Below are 19,113 nucleotides of genomic sequence, written 5' to 3' on the forward strand. Positions count from 1 at the left end.
CTTAAATGTCTGCAGTGATTGTATACGGCTTCAAAGCATTTATGCTTTATAAATCCATATAATATCGACTAACAATAATTCAACATGCCATTTTTATTTTAAGATCTGCTTTATTTCAGTCTAAATAAAGCTTTATTACTCTTCAAGTTATTCATGTGTTTTTCAGTTACACAATCAAAAAACATGAACATTTTACACTATTACATCAAAAAATTAAAAACACAACCCTGCCCAGCAAAATGTAATCACTACCCTGAATTATCTAAAGAAATGGTGAGAACCCTGCACTGAAAAATACAGAACTACATAAGGTAGACATTTAGCTAGTCATTCCATCCTGGATTTCTCTGTCAATGATTATGAGCTTAAGATTTTAGTATTGCTTTTCCAGTTTCTTAACATGTAACTCTGTTTGAAGGTCATATGTGTGCTTTAGATCAAAAGGGATTAAAATTCAATTGCCTTTAACCACTGGTTTATATACATTACTATACTTGAGCAAAGATTGTCAAGTTGAAAGTATTCTTTGTCCATGAAAATCTAAGTTATGCTCAATTGCTCAAAGTAAAAATAACCAAAATTAAAGATTTATTTATTTAAATAACTATTAAGATTTTAATAATATAATAAACACAATATTTTAATGTTATGAAAGTTCTTTTTTATTACATTTTTCACCAGGCATTGTATAATTTGTGCGTCTCTGCAGCATGGCTTCAGTGTTTATCCCTAATTCACTTTTACATCAATAAGGCTACATGTAGCTTCCTCTTTGTTGCATATACTTAATGGTTTGTCGCAAACATAACCTTTTATCTGTAAAGATAATCTGCTTGTATGTTGGCTGCTATCTCAGCCTCCCATCGGTCTCCATTGTTTAGCAGCTTCTCTTTGTTGTACAGCAGCTCCTCATGAGTCTCTGTAGCAAATTCAAAGTTTGGACCCTGGGGAAAAAATGACATAAGAGCACTGGATTTCAGTTGACATGTATAATGTGTATACAACAAGGGAAACGGATAGTTTTAGGAGGTTTTTAGCATTAGAAAATAGACAATCATAAAAATATCCATTTCACCTCCACAATGGCGTCAACAGGACAGGCTTCCTGGCAGAAACCACAATAGATGCACTTGGTCATGTCGATGTCATAGCGTGTAGTTCTCCTACTGCCATCAGCTCGAGTCTCAGCTTCAATAGTGATGGCCTGAGGAGAAAAATTTAATGAATAATTGCTGTAAAAGCAAAATTAGTTTTAGGACGCAATTTTGTTCTTTTGACAATTAAAGGTATAGTGGAGGATTTTCATGAGTTTTTGAAAAGACCCACCCTCTCCCCTTTTATAAAAAAAATGCACATGGACAACCCTGTACCCGCTCCAGAGAGGGAACACCTATTAAACGTGTGCAAGAGCATGCAGGAGCCAATTTCTCCTCGTGCATGCTCTGTTTAAAAGTTGCTCTTTACATCACTCATGCAAGCTTAATTTCCAAAAGAAGATTTGCAATTTTTCCACTACGTCAGACTAACCACTGGTAAGTGAAAATGGGGATGAGCACGTAAGACGGCCTTACGTAAACATATCACCAGAATGATTGACGATTAGGAGGACCACTTATTTTGAACATCTTCCACTATATTTTTAGCTATGGAGCCAATCTTTTAAAGAAACATTTAAAGAGATCTGGGATTATGTTACTAAGAATTAAATGATACTGCTATCTTATTGGTTGAGAGTTGGGTTACTTTTCTCAGATTAATTGTTCCAAAGGCTGCAACTTAGCAGCAAATACCTTATTTCTGATCTTTGTCCGCCTTCATCGCTAATTACTCATATTGGCTTTTTTGTAGCATTAGGTCCCTCTGTATAATGCTAAGGTGGTTTTATTCAAATATTCTTCAGGTTGTATGTGCATCTCCTAAACATCTGTATGGAATGTTGAACCTGAGTGGATTAGGTCAAATTCATAATACATTCAAACTTGTAATCAAGTCCTGTAATGAAAGTTTATGAACAATCATTTTACCTATGAAATGAATGGCTAAAACTCCTGCAAAGGATGAGGGTTTGTCCACTTTTGACTAGCAACCACATGAGTATATTTGTTTACCTGAGCAGGACAGATGGCTTCACACAGCTTACAAGCGATACAGCGCTCTTCTCCACTGGGGTAGCGGCGAAGGGCATGCTCTCCACGAAACCGTGGCGACAGAGGACCTTTCTCAAATGGGTAGTTGATGGTGGCAGGCTCACGAAACAGATAACTCATTGTCATTCCTAAACCTACAGGTTTAATATTTAAGGTACAACTTTAATTAATGCATTTTTAAAATCTTACATTGTGCAAAATGACAACAAATAATCTTAAATATGGTAGAAAATAAAATGCCTGAAATAACTCATACAATAGAGGCTGAGTTTGTGATAGCAAACATATCACTAGGCTACAAACACGTGAGCTACAAATCAGCTTTGCTCAGAGGGAGTTGTTAGAATTTAATCTTGGTATTTTCATGAGATTTGAATTTTTTTAAATGCAGTTTCAGGCTTTAACTCCATGCATGAATCAGGAAATCTGCTCAGAAATAAAAAAATGTATGACCTCTGATGAGCTCAGTCCATAAGAGGGTTGTTGCAGCCCGGTCAGTTATGGATTTCAGGTCAGTCGGCAGCTCCTGAGCATTTACATACTCTGCCAGCAGGAGAAGAGATATATATGGGGTTAGATCATATAGTAAATGAAATCAAACCTCATAAATAAGGAACCTACGTGCAGAAGTGTATCCCTACAGAAACATTTACTAATTATGTCACTTAACATCTACAAACATGCAGCAACAAAAAGAAGCAAATACATTACATGTGAAGTCAAATGAACCAAAATCTTCTTATCCAAAATGACTAAGCTTAAGTTAACCTCCAAAACTAATATAAAGTTGGTATGTGCGTCCTTCAAAAATCACAGAGAGCTTCAAAATCAGATATATATTAATATATGGATAGAAAAAAAAAAAAAAAAAACACCAGAGTAAAAGACGAAAACTGCAAACAGTCCTAATCCAGTTAAAGGCCTGCCTGAAAAAAAATAATCCGAAACTGCTGCTTGAAGGAATCAAGAAAATCTAAACAGAGGCTACACATTCAAAGCAATCCTTTTCTGTCAGACAAAAAACAATTCACTACTATATGTCGATGAATAATTTAAAATCCCACTAAAATACACAAAAGATTGTAGTTTGTATCTTTACAAATTGTAAGAAATTAAAGGGATGTACATACTTTGGCACTGGACTATATTTAGTCAAGTACTTACTGTAGCCTTCTCTGGGCACACTAACACTGAATGTGCGCATGACCCCAGAACCAGATCCAAATGTTCCTGAAGATTCATAAACATGCAGTGAGCCTGCGTCATTCCCACAAATACATGTTATTACTCTAGTTTAGAACATATATTTGGTACCTTGTTTCGAGTAGCAGTGCAACAGACGCAGACTGAGAGTAGCAGACATCTGTTTAACAACAAAGAGAGCTCAGATTGAACAATGCAAGCAGAAGGTTAAACAAAAAGAAAAAATATTAGGGAATCTGAACGTCAGGAGCAAACAGCTGAGGAACAGCCCGGCTTTAATCCCTGCTGTATGATACGTTCATGGATCACCGGGAGGATGGGAGATCCCAATTACCAACTGGATTTAAAAGTGTTTCTTAATTGTAAACCATTATTGCCAAGTAAAGATTTAAGGTAAAGGAAAGCTACAGTGGATTAACATTAATTAATAGTGGTAAAACTGCCTTTTACCCCATTGTCAAATTAACAATAGCAATAAAATAAAAACTCTTATATAGGTTAATATTTTTAGCTGTCAAATAGGAATGGTCTGACTGTCTGAATAATGTTTCCTTACAGCAACATAATGAAGCTTTGCTATTCTGTTAATACATTAGTTCTTCCCTGAGCTATATTCCCTATTTTTATTTCATTTTTTGTTTAACTATCTCTTAATAAGCTGAAAAAAAAACCTCTTACACAACAATAAAACAAGTTGGGTTGTTTTTTTCTTTTCTTAACAGATTTTTTTGTTTACTTGTTTTTCCTCTGTTTTCTACTCCATCAGTCTGAAATGAAAACCTTTATAATCGCTGCATTCAAAGAGGCTTTTTAATTCCTCTTTCTTTCTGTGGAACAATATTTCTTGTTTTATTACCTCACTATGAAATCTATAAAGATAATTTTCACAGATATAATTTACAACTAAAAGATGCAAGATAATCTTTATTCTCTGAGATTATCAACAAAAACAGCAACAATGCTCGCACCTTATTTGTCACCGTCAACAGCTTAACTCTTCTATCGGCTATCTAAAAATGCCTGAAATTACTTTGCAAAGTTATTTACTGAGAAAATAAAAGGTATTAAAATAGCAGTCCGTACATCAATGTCAACTCCAGTACCAGTGCTGTCACCAGTTAGAATAAACTTGGTTAAAATGCTCCAAGTCTACCAAATAAACTTCATTTTTAGATTTTAAATTCTAGAAGAAATTGTTCAGCAGCTATGCTCCTCTTCCTGCTGTCTTCATGTCTTACCTATGTGTTTTATTGAGAATGTTTTACCTCTTTTAGAGTCTGATTTTATTAAAATCATAAACAAATTCCTTATGTAAGGTGCTTTCCCCCAGGCCTTAGAAACAGTAGTTATCAAACCAGTGTTGAAAAAGAGAAGTTTGGAAAAAATGAATCCCAAAGAACTATAGACCCATCTCAAAACCTCCCTTCAATCAGTAAAATTATTTAAAAGGTTGTGTTTCAGCATTTAAATACATTTCTTAACAATGACCTGCTGTTTTGATGTCTTCCAGTTAGGTTTTCATGCCAACCAAAGTACAGAGACTGCCCTAAATAAGGTGTTCAATAACATCCGTAGAGATTCCGACTCTAGAAGAACCACAGTGCTGCTATTATTAGACCTCAGTGCAGCGTTTTACACTGTTGATCACTCGATTTTATTAGAGCGTCTGGAAAACTTGGTCGGCCTTTCTGTTTACACACTGGAATGGTTTAAATCCTACTTGGAGGATAGGGACTTCTATGTGTCAGCAGGGAACTTTAAACTCATATGCTGAGTTCCTCAAAGCTCCGTTCTGGGATTTCCTCCTATTCCAACCCATTCAATATCTACATGCTCCCCCTAGCTGAGAATATAGCAAACAACAAGATCAGTTACCATAACTGTGCAGACGACACACAACTTTACATCACAATGTCACCAGGTGACTATGAATCTATCAGAGCATTGGTTAGATGCTTAGAACAGATCCATATGTGGATGAGTGAACAATTTCTACAGCTGAATTAAAACAAAACTGAGGTAACAATCTTCTGACCAAACAAGAAGAGATCCAGATTTGGCTCACGGCTTCAGCTACTACAGCAAGAAACCACTGATTATGGTTGAAATCGTGATGTCACGATGGACTCAGACCTGAGCATTCAGAGGTACATGAAGGCAGTTACTAAGTCAGTCTTTTATCAGCTGAAGAACATTTCCAGGATTAAATGACTAATGCCCAAGCAGGATCTGGAGAAACTCAGTCATGCATTTATCTTTAATGGAATTGATTACAGCAACAGTGTCTTCATAGGTTTGCCTAAAAAGTCCATCAGACAGCTGCAGATGATGCAAAAGTGCTGCCAGTTTTCCAGTGGTATCAAAAGTACACGCATTTGTTACTTAAGTAGAAGTAGCTATAGATACTGCAGTTTAAAAACACTATGGTAAAAGTTGAAGTATCAACTTGACCTCTTTACTCAAATAAAAAATGTTGTGCTCCAAAAACTACTTTAAGTATAAAAGTATAAAGTAACCTTTAAGAAAAAGGCCAGATGCCAATATATGAATTGAAAGCTCAATGTTTAGACTATTTCAAGAAATTCTTTGAGATAGGGCCAAGGATGAGGGAGGTCTTGTTGGTCTCCGTCTCCCGATACGCTCTCGCCTGTGTCCGACCTTTCAGAGATTTAGACATGTTTTTCTGAATCTGACATTGTAGCATGGCATAGACAATTCACGTTTGCAGTTTAAAGAACACCTGCTTGCTTCTGATGATTTCCTTTAGCTAACCAATGAGTGTTTGCATTATATGACTCATCCATGGCATGAAATATATATTTATAAACGAATTAAAAATCAGCGGGGTCCGAATAAAGAAAATCAACCAGTAAATGTCCGGAGACATTTTTAATGATCTGTTACTTTAAACAGAATTCAACACTGAAATAAAATGACGTATTTATGCATTCATGTTATACATTGAATTAAAAAAAAGATTTAAAAAAATTAAAATTAAAATAGCCAAATATTGCATGCCGTGCTATCTGAGAAGAGTTTACACTTGTATGACTGTATTCCTGTATATCCATCAGTAGTTTAAAGGACAAGAGTCAGCAAATGCAAATTCTGCCCTGTAAAACAATGACAGCGCAATTGTCGCTGTACGATCTGAAGCCTCATTCTGAGGTTTTAAACTAGCTTTTGAAAAACTTTGATAATTTGCTGCTGTAACGTATATATTTTTTAGAATAAAGAGCTAGCAGATGTGCATAATCAAAAAAATAACAGAAATACAATTCTAGAGCATTCAGTATTTTAAGAAAGCCCACACTGTTTCTGAATACATAAGTTATTGTATGAGTTAAGTTCTGTTCCGTTTGTCTCTTTCCTTGTAAGTATGAAATGTCCCATGCTCCTGAATGCACCATAGCTGTCCGACGCTCACGAATGCATCACACTGGTCTGTGTAGATGCGCGTTTTATTTTCTGCTGAAGACAAAGCTTTGCAGTTTTAAAACCCACCCACGTCGGCTAATCACTGTTTATTGTTGTGTGTGAATAACAAGAGAATACAACAAATAAATCAGCTTTACCTCGGACAAAAGCCTTCATAACATCGCAGTCCGCTAATCCGTGACCTGACCTCTGCATTAAACCGAAGCCAAGAGTAACGAGTAACGTTTGTTTAAAAAATTTAAGGAATAGAAAGTAATATACTTGTGTGAAAATGTAATGAGTAGAAGTCAAAAGTAGGAGGAAGAATAAGTAATGGAGTAAAGTATAGATACCTAAAAAGTGTACTTAAGTACAGTAACGAAGTACTTCGTTACTTGACACCTGTGCAGTTTTCTAAGTAGAACTAAAAAAGTTGAGAGCATGGTTCTAAAGTCCTTACATTGAGCTCCGTGTATCTCAGAGAATAGACTTTAAAATCCTCCTGCCAATTCAAAAATCACTGAATGGATCAGTACCTCAATGCATAACAGATTCATTGTCAGTGTATCAAACTCCCAGACCACTCAAGTCTTCTAGTTCACACCTACACTGTACACCCAGAACTACAACCAAACATGGAGAAGCACCAATTAGTTCCTATGCTCCACTTGTCTGGAACAAACTTCCAGAAGACTCTAAAAGTTATTTCAATTCAAACTTATAAACTTTGTTTAGAACTGCCTTTGACTGTTGAAGTTAAACTGGTAACTGAGGTATTATAAGGTTTTGATCTAACTGTATTTGTTTGTTTTTACTTTCTGCTTTTATCTTCATTTGCTTTTACTCTGCTTTAATTTTTCTTTTATGTTATTGTTTCATTAATTTAAAGTACTTTGATTTGTCCTTGTACTGAATTTTGCTATACAAATAAACCTGCCTTGCCTTACCATATATATCTGTCATTTCCCCCTTAATTTGCATCACTTTTGACATATATTTCCCCCCAAAAGAAAGGACTACAATTTTTCCATTTATTACAAATAATTTGTGTTTGCAAAAATAATATGTACACATAATGTTGATATTGGACCAAAACGTGTGTCAGAGGAGACATATTGGTATATACTAATAGTACCAGAGAAGGGCGGTGTTAAGAAGAGTCAGATGAACAACAGCACAGAGAGAAATTCGTTTTTTTGCCCAACTTTCATCATCGGAAGGCCTCACTCTACAGCTCTTCTGCAAAAGACTAATCGATAAAGAAGGGAAATTAAAAGGTATTTACAGTTGAATTACGTTACAGCTGTTGTTTCTAGTTGAATGACAGGAAGTTAACTTTCTATTAACTTCCTGTTAATACTCTCCCTGCCCTGAGTCAAGTGCGCGGCAGAGAAAGAAACAGCAGCAGAAGAAAAAACATGTAGAAAACAGGTGAACTACTAACTACTATTGGTTCAGATGGGATTATTACTCCTAAAGATGCACAACAACTTTGTGTTGAAATCTTCATGACTGGGGACGCTTTGACAACGTGAACCACAGGAGCCCCTATTCCTCGGTGCTGTAAAGATGTTGAAAGCTTCGAGTCAAGCTCAGAAGCATCTGAGTGAGGAGGACAGCTCTGGATCGGATGCCGGGTCAGAGGTCAGTCTGGAACCAGAGACGGACCGGTTTGGCTTCATTCTGACCAATGGATCCACAGCTGGGTGAGTACACCTGCAGGACTCTGGAACAATGCTACTTTACTGTCAGGATGGTTGGTACTGCCAGAAAAAACTCACTGATCAAGGAAATGAAGTAGTTTTAAAACTCAACTTAACACACAATTTACAATCTTAATATACAGGTTTAGACTAAGTATTTTACGAATAAAGTGCCAAAATACCTTATAGTAAATACCTTTGAGGGGTTAAGCTGCTATTAAATTAATGCAGTTCATATAATCTGCCACCTCTGTAAGAATTTCTTGTTTTTAATTTAGATCAGGCTGAGCTGCCTTTTTTTTTTTTTTTAACAGATTGTTTAAAAGGTGTTAGTTGAGCAGAATCAGCTTGGGAAAATGTGCGTAAAGGGGAGCCGCAGCGACAAACAAATTTTATTTTCGTCTCCCCGTGGCGAGATCAGGAAGTTATACAAGCCCACATCTCTGCAGACCAGTGTGTTCATGCAGCAGAGAAACCTGTGCATCCTAGAAGCCAAAACGGCATAAGACAACCAATCTCATTTTGCAAAACAAATGATATATAAAATGGGGCAAGGATTAAAGGAATTGAACCTTTTAAGCTAATTGTCTGAGAGGTAAAACATATACTTAAGAAACAAAGCACAAATATGAACAATTGTATTTAATTTAACACTGCAATAAAAATAATTTTAAGCACTTTTTAAATTAAATCTGCACCTTTTCTGTAATGCAAAATACATCTTCAACCGGATCTTAATTTCCTCACACTTTTTGTTCAAATATTAATGTAAAATAAAATGAACAAAACTCTAACAAGCTTAGATATTCTCCTGTTAAAAAATAAAAATATGAATACCCAACTATAACACTACAGTTTATATTGTGGTGGTGCAGAGAAGGTTTGGCTCACTGTAAAATTCTTCACCATGACAACAAGGAGTAAAAAATAATTGTCAGTATTTACACAATAAATTAAAGCCAAAATGAATAATATGATTTCAGTGGTTTGTGCTCTTTTTACTTTTAAACAATGAGTGTACATGTTTTTTGTGACAAAAATATTTACAAATGAACACAACCTGTGTGCCTTTTCTCAGTCGACAAACTGACAATGTGCAGAAACATGTGGGGGAGGGACAGCAATGTATTATCTTTCTTTTTTTTAACAACTTAATATGATAACCAGGGAACAGGAAATAATACAAATGGAATTAGTAAAAAAAATAATCCAGAACTATGTTCTAACCAGCATTATATTTTATTACATAATCTCACGGGATACATGGATACATGTAATTAGAATTGTTTGTAATTTAAACATAGTACTTTTTTCATGTTACAGATTGAAGTGATGTGTTGGATTGTTGTATGTTGATTGTGTTTTATTATGACCGGCCCAGGGACTTGCAGATGGAAGGTAGCTGTAGCTAAATCTGATGTAAAACATTTCCTATTTTCCAAAGAATAATGAGTAACCACATTTTCCCTGTAAAACTTCTGACATCTCATGAAAAGGACTTTATAGTGCAGGTAAAGTTGAATTTTAAAAAAAAAAACATTGATACATTTTCACAATGGAAGCCAACAGTTCTTGATTCAACTTTACCCAACATATTCTCTTACATGACATATGAACACAGATGGAGGGATGATGGTGGATGTATCAATATAGAATAAGAAAGGCCAAACAACCTACTACCTGTCATCTTCACATTTTCCCCATTGATAACATCCTGACCTGTTGCTATAGAGACGTCAAACTGCAAACGTGTGGTTTTCCTGTTTCCTGCCTTGTTTTTCAGAGCTCTGCGTCTCTGCTGTAATCGCACAGACACACAATGCAAGCTGACTTTAAAGGCCCTAGCTAAAATTAGTTCATAGGTTACCTTTGTAAAAAAAAAAAAAAAATGTGATTAAGTTACTTTCTTATTTTGTATTCTGTGTTGTGTGTCAGGACTATGGGGCCATCCCCTGAGCTTGTCAGGCAGCGGGAGGCCAAATGGATCAACATCATGAGCCAATGGGACCGCATCTTGATAAAGAAGAGCAACAAGGTGTGGAAGATTAAAAGCACATTGGTTCTTCACTTTAGAGCCTTAATAAGCTATAAAAAGGGCAGAATAAAATTGTTTAATTCTCTGTCATGACAAATCAAAATGTTAGCTGTTTAAAAAGCTTGAAGAAATCATACAGGAGGCAGGATTAATGTGTGTTTGACCACTGAGAGTTCACTTGAACTTGATGCCTCTGCAGGTCAAGCTGCAGTGCCAGAAAGGAATCCCTGCCTCGCTACGAGCGAAGTGTTGGCCCCTGCTATGTGGAGCAACAGACAGAATGAGACAAAATAAAGGCCTGTATGAGGCAAGTGCTTTTCAATTTTCACCCAGGTTAATGGTTTCCACCAATGTCCAGCTGTATTGATCAGACAGCTGCAAAGTTGTTGCTGAAATTTGACTAATGTTTGAGCTAATCAATCATGTTTATGCTAGAAATCTCTAAAGATGTTAGGATGGCATTACAAAGTTAGTTCGGTAATTCAATTCAAGAAGTGATAGTCATCGTATAGATGAACCAAACTTGTCTATTGTGTTGAGAAAAAGGCTCTTTGGAGAACATCATCAATCATTTGAATGGAAAAATTAAGTGGAAGGAAAAATGAGCAAGCAGCAAAGATAATCACCGACAAAATGGATTGTGGATTGAAGCCCATTCAAGAGTTTGTGTAGCTGGTTAATTGTGTGAGTGCTCCAAGAGACAAAACGAAAAATACTGTTGCCCAGTGGTCAAAATGTTCTTTTTTAGATTGAAGTGTAATATGCATTTTACCTGGAAGTCAAGACTTGATGGTAAACTAAAATAGAATAGAATAATCCACCAACAGCATTCCTCGTCTTAGATTAAAATAAACAATTTAATTACGCACATAGAAGAACATAGTTAAAATCAATTGTTAAGAGCTTGTAAATGTGAATATAGGCCTAGAGAAGAAACAGAGTCCAGGTCCTTAAGGTCTATGATGAAGTTTCCATGTCATCAGCTGACGTTGGTCCAAACTGTCCATTTGCTAAGTTAAAATTTTCACAGCTTTGTGATTCCCTCTGCTAGGAAGATGTATGAAGAATTTAATTTCCTAAGAGGATTGATTAGCCAGCAAGCTCCTAGATTAACACAACAGGGAGAATCTAACGGGTATCATCAGGAGGAAAATGAGAGAAACCAGAGCCATCGATAAGATAAGCTGATGGCCACAAATAAAACAACCTGAGCTTCCTTAACTCCCCGGCATAACCACAGGCCACAATGCAGCGATGCAATAACACATGTATAAAGGGAAGAGCATCAAACAGTTATATTATATCTTACAGCACAAGGAGTAAAGCTAAGTGTTTTATTAACAGTCTAATTTACTGAGAAGTTAAATTTGAGGTTTTCAGTGGCAGTAAAGTATCCACATCTAAACACTAAGTATATGTATTATACCAGTATTTATTATAGAGCATATGGGTTTTACTAATTATATTTGTGACACAAATAAATACTTTGATGATATTCTAATGCACTGAGGATTTCCCAGAATGCATGTTTCATTAGATTTCTTCATGCTTTACTTCACTGGATTAATCATTTAGACACAGAATGAACTATAAATATTAATGACTCTTTATTTTAGTCTCTAGACTCACAGCCAGGTCTGCAGAGCTGGGTGGATATAATTGAGAGGGATCTAGATCGACAGTTCCCCTTCCATGAGATGTTCCTCTCCAAAGATGGACACGGGTAGGGAAGCTTTCTTCACGGTTTTCATCTAAAATCTAAGCAGCCTTATGATGTCTTCAGCTACTGATCCCTCGAGATAATTCTTTATATGTTGTAATGAAAAAATATTTCTGTTCATTGAGGTTCTTTGTGGTTTATGTGTGTGTGCGTGCGTGCAGGCAGCGGGGCTTGTTCCGGGTGCTGAAAGCATACACCCAGTTCCAGCCAGAGGAAGGTTACTGCCAGGCTCAGGGGCCGGTTGCTGCGGTGCTGCTGATGAACATGCCTGCTGAGGTTAGACCAGGAACACATTTCTGTTCTGCAGACTGGTTGAAAGTTCATATGAAACGCAATCACCATAAAAGGGAGAATTAGTTACTCAGCGGGGCTATTTAAAATGTTTTCTTTCATTTCATCTAAGCTTTGATATTTCTAAAATGAAAATTTTACATCACAGGAAAAAAATAATACATCAGCTTAAATATATTCATGCAAGCTTAATGAAAGGGTATCGTAAAGAATGAATTAAATATTCATGCCTTTTTAATGCATATTTAATAGGTTTAGATTTTTGTCTGTTGTGCATTAATATGTTGTTGGTTTGCAAGATTACATGCTGATAACATATTGATATTGCTGAACAAAACAAATTTATCAGGCATCTTTCAACCTCCACAGACACCAACAACCAGAGACAATGTTCATCTGCCTGCTTACTTCACTGCATTCTCACTTTTATGGAAATATTTATTTTAGAAGCCATTATATCCTGATTTTCTTGTTCATGTCTGGCAGGAGGCCTTCTGGTGTTTGGTTCAGATCAGTGAGCAGTACCTGCCTGGATACTATAGCCCTCTGCTGGTGAGTTCACTCTTAACTTGTCGTTTTCTCTTGGTTTAGGACTGATTGAAAGTGAAGTTTCCTTCACATTAACCTTGTAGATTGTCTTTATTTTAAAAAACAAAACATAAATGTATTTTTGATAGTTTTATACATAGTAAGTTAAACAACTATGAAATTCTGCTAAATCAACTGGATGGACAGGATTTAACTTGCATTTGGATTTTTCTTTTATCATATTGTAACAAGTGGTATCTTTATCCTCTAGCATCTATGTCACTAACATCTATGTTAAGTAAGGGAATACTTACAGTAGAAGTCAATCTAACAAAAAAAGCATGCTACCTGGTAGTTTAAGAAACATGGCGCCCAAGCCACTGACACAGATATATAACCTGACTTAATTTAAAAGTATATGGTGAGACCTAAGGAAGGAAGGAAGGAAGGAAGGATGGATGGATGAGAGGAAATACTGTTTTCTTTTCCTCTCTCAATCATCTTTTGCACCTGGGACATCTAATCAAATTCCATCTTGTTCTGTGATGAAATCATTTTTTTATTTAACAGCATGAGTTTATCCAGGAGACACACCGTTTCTGAGATTAAGGGGTGTTCATCTAATGGGGTGGTGTTGTTCGCAGGAGGGAGTGCTGTTTGATGCAGCCATTCTTTCCTGGGTCCTGAAGAAGACGTGCCCAGCTGCACACAAACATCTCCAGCAGCACGGGGTGGAGCCCCTCATGTTTGCCACTGACTGGTTGATGTGTCTGTTCACACGTCACCTGCCATTTAACACACTTCTCCGAGTATGGGACCTCTTCTTCTGCTATGGTGAATTTTTTGAAAACTAATCCGTTTTTAAAGTGATCCGTTTTAGGTGAAAACAGATAGATGGATAGTGTTTATATCTCACCAAGTTCTTCCCCCTCTGCTGTGAAGGTGTGAGGGTGCTGCTCCAGGTGGCGGTGGTGTTGGTGCGTCGTGTCCTGGGTCGGGCTGAGCAGAGGAAGCAGTGCCCAGGCCAGATGGAGACGCTGGAAAGGCTAAGGGGTGTCAGGGAACACGTTCAGGAGGAGGAGGAATCATTCATAGCAGAGGTAACATTCATAGATGCTATAACTTATTGTTTCTGTGTTTCCTACAGAGGAAACAAAAGTCTGCAGAAGCAACATGATCACCATTTTCTGTGATGAAAGGTTTGGACTAATGGAAGCTGTAATCCCAATGAATAATATAATTGAGGAAGAACTAAAGATTTGGACAAAAATAACAACCACTATCCTGATTTAAACTTAGATGAAACTTGGCATACTTCTATAATAGCTGTTAAAGCCCATCACTGTATGTGCGTCTAGAGCATAATAACATGACCTTCCAGATACAACAGCTCACTTTATGCTACAGCCTCAACATTTCTTTGCAACCTTAATACTGTGATGTGAGTTAGTGTGAAACACATGATGTGGCTCATTAGTAAAGATAACCATGCAGGTGTCCCTCCTCTATTTTAAACTCTTTTTACAGCAACAAACAACTGGTTATCTAATTGTCATTTTTTTTGACAGACCAAAACAAAATAGTGCATATTTTTTCTGCAATCACAGCTGAAATAATTTTGTAGTCTCTTCCAGTTTGGCACATGTGAAAAATATTTATTATTAAGAGTTTCATTTTACTTTTGCCAAATATTCTCCAACTGAGTGAGAAAAACTGACATGTTTTGACCTAAATTATTTTATTATAGCTCTGGTTTGAAGCATTTATATCCTAATGGATGGAAGATCTCCATTACAGTCTAGAGTTTATTATTGCCTTAGATTAGCTTTTCTTTTAGGGTCGCACTGTGTTTCAACTTTGACCAGCTTAGCCATTCCCGCTGAGATGAAGCTTCCTTAAAGCATGATGCTGCCACATTTTCACATTGGCCAAGGTTTTTTAGTGTTTCTACGTGTGAACCAGAGTACTTCCTATTCAATACTTGCCATCTACCCTTCAATGCTTAGTGCAAAACCTGTGACTTTCCCATAAAGACCAGATTTATGAAGCGCATGGCTAGTTTCCAGACTATAGATTGTTACAAATGAGCTGTGAATCTCTGCAGCCTCTCCACAGTTACTATGGGTCTGCGTCCCTGATTAAAAACTATAAATGTTCCTCATTTTGAGGAAAAAATATAAGTCACAGGGTAAGAAAAGTGGCTTGATTGGAATTCTTCAAACTTTCTAAATACAGTTGTTAAATTGAAAAAAATTACTTTTAAAAAAGAAAAAAAAAACTGAAGTAAAGCTCAAGATCAGCTAAAATATCTAATAAGGAAAATGTTAGACATAAGGTCCTAGAATGAGCTCACTTTTTCTTAAACAACTGTTAAGAATGTATATTTTATCATAAAACACATAAATTATGTCCATAAAAAGGGGAAAATCATTGCGGTGCAGTCTGAGCCATCTCCTGGCAGGCTGTATGGTGGCGTACTCCATTCATTATGGTTTGAATGCTGCATTATTTTTAAAGCTCAGGATCGTATATTGGGGCCTAACTGAGCTTTAAACTTCTCCACAGCTTCATCCCTGATCTGTCTATCATGTTCCTTGGTCTTCTGCTTCACTCACTAATGTTTTCTCACAAACCTGTAGGCCTCCATAGAACAGATAGATTTAAACTGAGTTTAAAAGCATTAGAATAAACAGGAGCTGAAAACAAAGGGGCTGTGTGGAGTGATATGATTGGACAAAGTCCCTCATGGCGTCTTCTCTTCTGCTCCATTCAGGTTTGTTCCGTGCCGCTCTCAGGTAAAGACCTGGAGAGGCGGACGGAGAAGGAGTTGGATAGGTGGAGGAAAGACAAACCCACATCTACATTCGACCCTCGGGGTCGCTGCTACGGATATCGGATGGCGTGGGCAAGAGCTCGACAGCGAGAGGAAGAACGGGAGAAGAAGGAAAGACAAACAGGGAATCTGTCCATCCCTCTTGCCCGCTCCGCCTCTACTCTTTCTCTGTCTCCTTCCCTTCTTCACAAGAGGTTTAGGAAAGGAGGGAAAGTCAATGCTAGTGAATGGGAGAGCGGCAAAAAAGTGGTGAGGCATCTTTCAATGGGAGCAAAAGAGGACTGGAAGAGCTGGAGTGATTTAGAATTCAAGAAGGTTCAAGGTGTCCAAGAAGAGGATTTAGCGTCAGACGGACAGAAAACAGAGAACGAGGCGAAGCTGACAGAAGATCAACAGGAAGAAAACAAAAACTCACCAACAGAGCAGAGAGAAGAAACGATGAAAGAAGAGAAAAAGGCTGAGCCTTTGGAAGAAAAGGAGAACAGCAAAGAAAAAGGAGAAATCATAATCATTTTAGAAAATACAGAGGACTGTCAATCTGTGGAAAACAAATCCCAAACTGCTGAAGAATCGTCTCAGTGTGAGGAGATGGTCGATCCAAACCAAACACAACCTCTGGAGGAGGACGATGAGCAGAGCCATGAGGAGGAAACCGGAGATAGAGAAATGAATCAGAAGGTAGAGAATGAGGAAAAGCTGCAAAATACAGAACTATCATCTGTTCAGGAAGAACCAGAGAACAAAAATAATGAGGATAGTGAAGATCCAGAAATTATTAATGAGACAGAGAACCCAGGAAAGCTGCAAAATACACAACAGTCACATGTTCTAGAAGAACCAGTGAACAGCAGACATGAAGAGGAAAGCACAGACTTAGAAATAAATCAGATAGAAAACCCAGAAAAGCTGGAACATAAAGAGAAATCAGCTGTTCTGGAAGAATCGGGAAACAGCAAACATGAAGAGGAGAGTGCAGACTTAGAAATAGATCTGATAGAAATGCCAGAAAAGCTGGAAAATATAGAGAAATCAGCTGTTCTGGAAGAACCAGGAAACAGCACACATGAAGAGGAGAGTGCAGACTTAGAAATAGATCTGATAGAAAACCCAGAAAAACTGGAAAATATAGAGAAATCAGCTGTTCTGGAAGAACCAGGAAACAGCACACATGAAGAGGAGAGCACAGACGTACAAATAAATCTGATAGAGAACCCAGGAAAACTGGAAAACACAGAGAAATCAGCTGTTCTGGAAGAACCAGGAAACAAAAACAATGAGTATAATGGAGATCCAGGAATTAGTAATGCAACAGAGAACCCAGGAATGCTGCAGAATACAGTACAATCACATGTTCTGGAAGAACCAAGCAATGAGCAGGAGAAGGAGACGACAGAGATGCACGAGGAAGAGGAGAACCCTACAGCTAATAGCAGAAATAAGGAGGAGTTGGAGGAACATCCCACTGAGACTCAGAGTGAAAACATAAACACAAAAACAGAGACTCAGCTTCAGATTCTCACAGAGTCATGGGAGGAGCCGGCCACACAAGCTGACATGAAACCAGAGGCGGCTACAGAAACTGAAAATTCCCAACTGCCGCAGCGAGACGCGGTCACAGAGAGAAGTGAGACAAACCTGGACTCTGAATCGCACCAAGACCTGGATCCTAAAACTGACACACAACAACAAGAAGAAGAAGGAACGATCACAGAGCACAGCTCTGAATCACTGGTAGAAACAGAAAAAGCAGAGGCACACACCCACTTAGACACACAAACTGATGTCCTGGCAGAGAATACAGCTCTGCAGGACGAACTGAATGAAGAAACAACACAAACAGAGGGAGAATCACAGACACCACCTGAAAGCCCCAAAGGAGAGGAGGAGAATGAAATAAGCATCTCCGTTAAAGAAGTAGAAGCAGTGATAAATGGACAAATAGAGGAGGCCGCTGTGTCTGGACATGCAGAGACACAAGGCGAGGAATGTGTTTCCGAACAAAGAAATTCAGAGGAATCAGAAATACACGTTCAGACAGACGAGGAGGCTGTGGAGTCTTCATCACCTGCAGAAAAAGAGATTTTACTCCAGGATGAGTCCCTTGACCAAAAAGATAAATCTGATCAGAAACAAATAAGCACCTCTGACATTGCTACACCTGAACAGTCGGCGCCAGAGGCTGTGAAGGATGCAGGGAGCATAGAAAATGTTCAAGAAAGCAAAGCAGGAGAAGATGATGTCTTTGTCTTCCCTGAACCAAAACAATCTGACAGCAACACAGAAATCCACCAGGAAACCAAAGATCCTCCTGAGCTTAGCGACAGCAGCCAGGAGCTAGGCTTTGTACGCCACAGCAGTCGCTCCTCTGGCGATTTCCGCCTGCGGAAGTCCTCCGTCTCACGTAGCTCGACACGCAGACTCTCAGAGGATCTCTTCAGCGGTGCAGAGAAAGCGAAGCAATCCCACTTCAGCACCACTCAACCAGAATCACAGCCTGAGGAATCGAAATCAGAACAAACCGTTCCTCAAGTTGCTGATGATGCAGCGGCACAGCAGGCAGAAACCCCCAAGCGCTTCGGACTCTTCCGCAAACTGAAAGGAGAGCAGCCCGAGAAGGCCAAACAGAAGAAGAAGAAGGCCAAAATGCAGGTACCCAAAATCCTGATTCAGGACTTCAGTGACGTGACGCCAGCAGCTGAGCCGGCCCAGGAAGACACGGAGGAGAAACTGAGCTCCAGGGAGAGGAGGCGGCGGCGCAGGGAGCAGGATAGAAAGGAAAAGGAAGAGGAGAAGTTAAAAAAGAAGAAAGAGAAGGAAAAAGACAGGGAGCGGAGGAAACCCCAGACCAGGGGAAAAAGTTTTCAAGCCCAGAAGGAGAAAGTTTGTGAAGATGTTGCTCATCCTGCTAAGGCCGGCTCACAGATCCATAGACACTCTGTTTCTTATGCTGAATCTTACTTTTAAAACCAGCATCTGATTTTAGGTTTTATTACCTTGCTTCTTTGATCTCCACCACGCTTTTTACGTCAACCGTTTCAGATGTAAATAACTAATAAATATTGTTTATATAATATGAAAAGCTAATTTATTTTCTTTTGTGCAACAGCTTCTCCAACAACCAGGCAGACGAAACGTTTTTAACAAACCAAATCGCTTCATGTTCAGCCTCACATTTTTTAAGTCCAACATGAGCACCAGAATCCGCAAAGAAAAAAAGCACTGCTTGTATAAGCAGG

General features: G+C 38.0%; 2 protein-coding genes across 2 annotated transcripts; one reads left to right on the plus strand and one right to left on the minus strand.

Annotated features, from left to right (window-relative positions):
* Positions 1 to 733: 733 nt before the first annotated feature.
* On the minus strand, positions 734 to 3,618 carry ndufs8 (NADH:ubiquinone oxidoreductase core subunit S8). The gene is made up of 6 exons (XM_015376153.1): positions 3,462 to 3,618; positions 3,312 to 3,377; positions 2,601 to 2,690; positions 2,109 to 2,281; positions 1,076 to 1,204; positions 734 to 944 (listed from the first exon to the last, which is right to left on the minus strand). Exons 1-6 carry the CDS (start codon positions 3,508 to 3,510, stop codon positions 813 to 815), a joined length of 639 nt encoding a protein of 212 aa, XP_015231639.1. The 5' UTR covers positions 3,511 to 3,618; the 3' UTR covers positions 734 to 812.
* A 4,281-nt stretch (positions 3,619 to 7,899) lies between these two features.
* On the plus strand, positions 7,900 to 18,841 carry tbc1d10c (TBC1 domain family member 10C). The gene is made up of 9 exons (XM_015376144.1): positions 7,900 to 8,473; positions 10,406 to 10,505; positions 10,705 to 10,812; positions 12,122 to 12,228; positions 12,387 to 12,501; positions 13,003 to 13,068; positions 13,689 to 13,878; positions 13,987 to 14,144; positions 15,818 to 18,841. The coding sequence occupies exons 1-9, from the start codon at positions 8,337 to 8,339 to the stop codon at positions 18,839 to 18,841; spliced, it is 4,005 nt and encodes a 1,334-aa protein (XP_015231630.1). The 5' UTR covers positions 7,900 to 8,336.
* The last annotated feature ends 272 nt before the right edge of the window (positions 18,842 to 19,113 follow it).

The sequence above is a fragment of the Cyprinodon variegatus genome, unplaced genomic scaffold (assembly GCF_000732505.1).
Source record: "Cyprinodon variegatus isolate N-32 unplaced genomic scaffold, C_variegatus-1.0 Scaffold130, whole genome shotgun sequence".
In the NCBI taxonomy this organism is placed as follows: Eukaryota; Metazoa; Chordata; class Actinopteri; order Cyprinodontiformes; family Cyprinodontidae; genus Cyprinodon; species Cyprinodon variegatus.

Bases quoted from the DNA above. Each gene is read 5' to 3' on its own strand.
- ndufs8 (XM_015376153.1), bottom strand. From the start codon at position 3,510: ATGTCTGCTACTCTCAGTCTGCGTCTGTTGCACTGCTACTCGAAACAA. The intron at 2,282-2,600 runs GTCATACATTTT...TTAAACCTGTAG, and splicing joins ATGGACTGAGCTCATCAGAG to GTTTAGGAATGACAATGAGT. The intron at 945-1,075 runs GTGAAATGGATA...TTTTTTCCCCAG, and splicing joins CTGTTGACGCCATTGTGGAG to GGTCCAAACTTTGAATTTGC.
- tbc1d10c (XM_015376144.1), top strand. From the start codon at position 8,337: ATGTTGAAAGCTTCGAGTCAAGCTCAGAAGCATCTGAGTGAGGAGGAC. The intron at 8,474-10,405 runs GTGAGTACACCT...GTTGTGTGTCAG, and splicing joins ACCAATGGATCCACAGCTGG to GACTATGGGGCCATCCCCTG. The intron at 10,506-10,704 runs GTGTGGAAGATT...ATGCCTCTGCAG, and splicing joins TGATAAAGAAGAGCAACAAG to GTCAAGCTGCAGTGCCAGAA.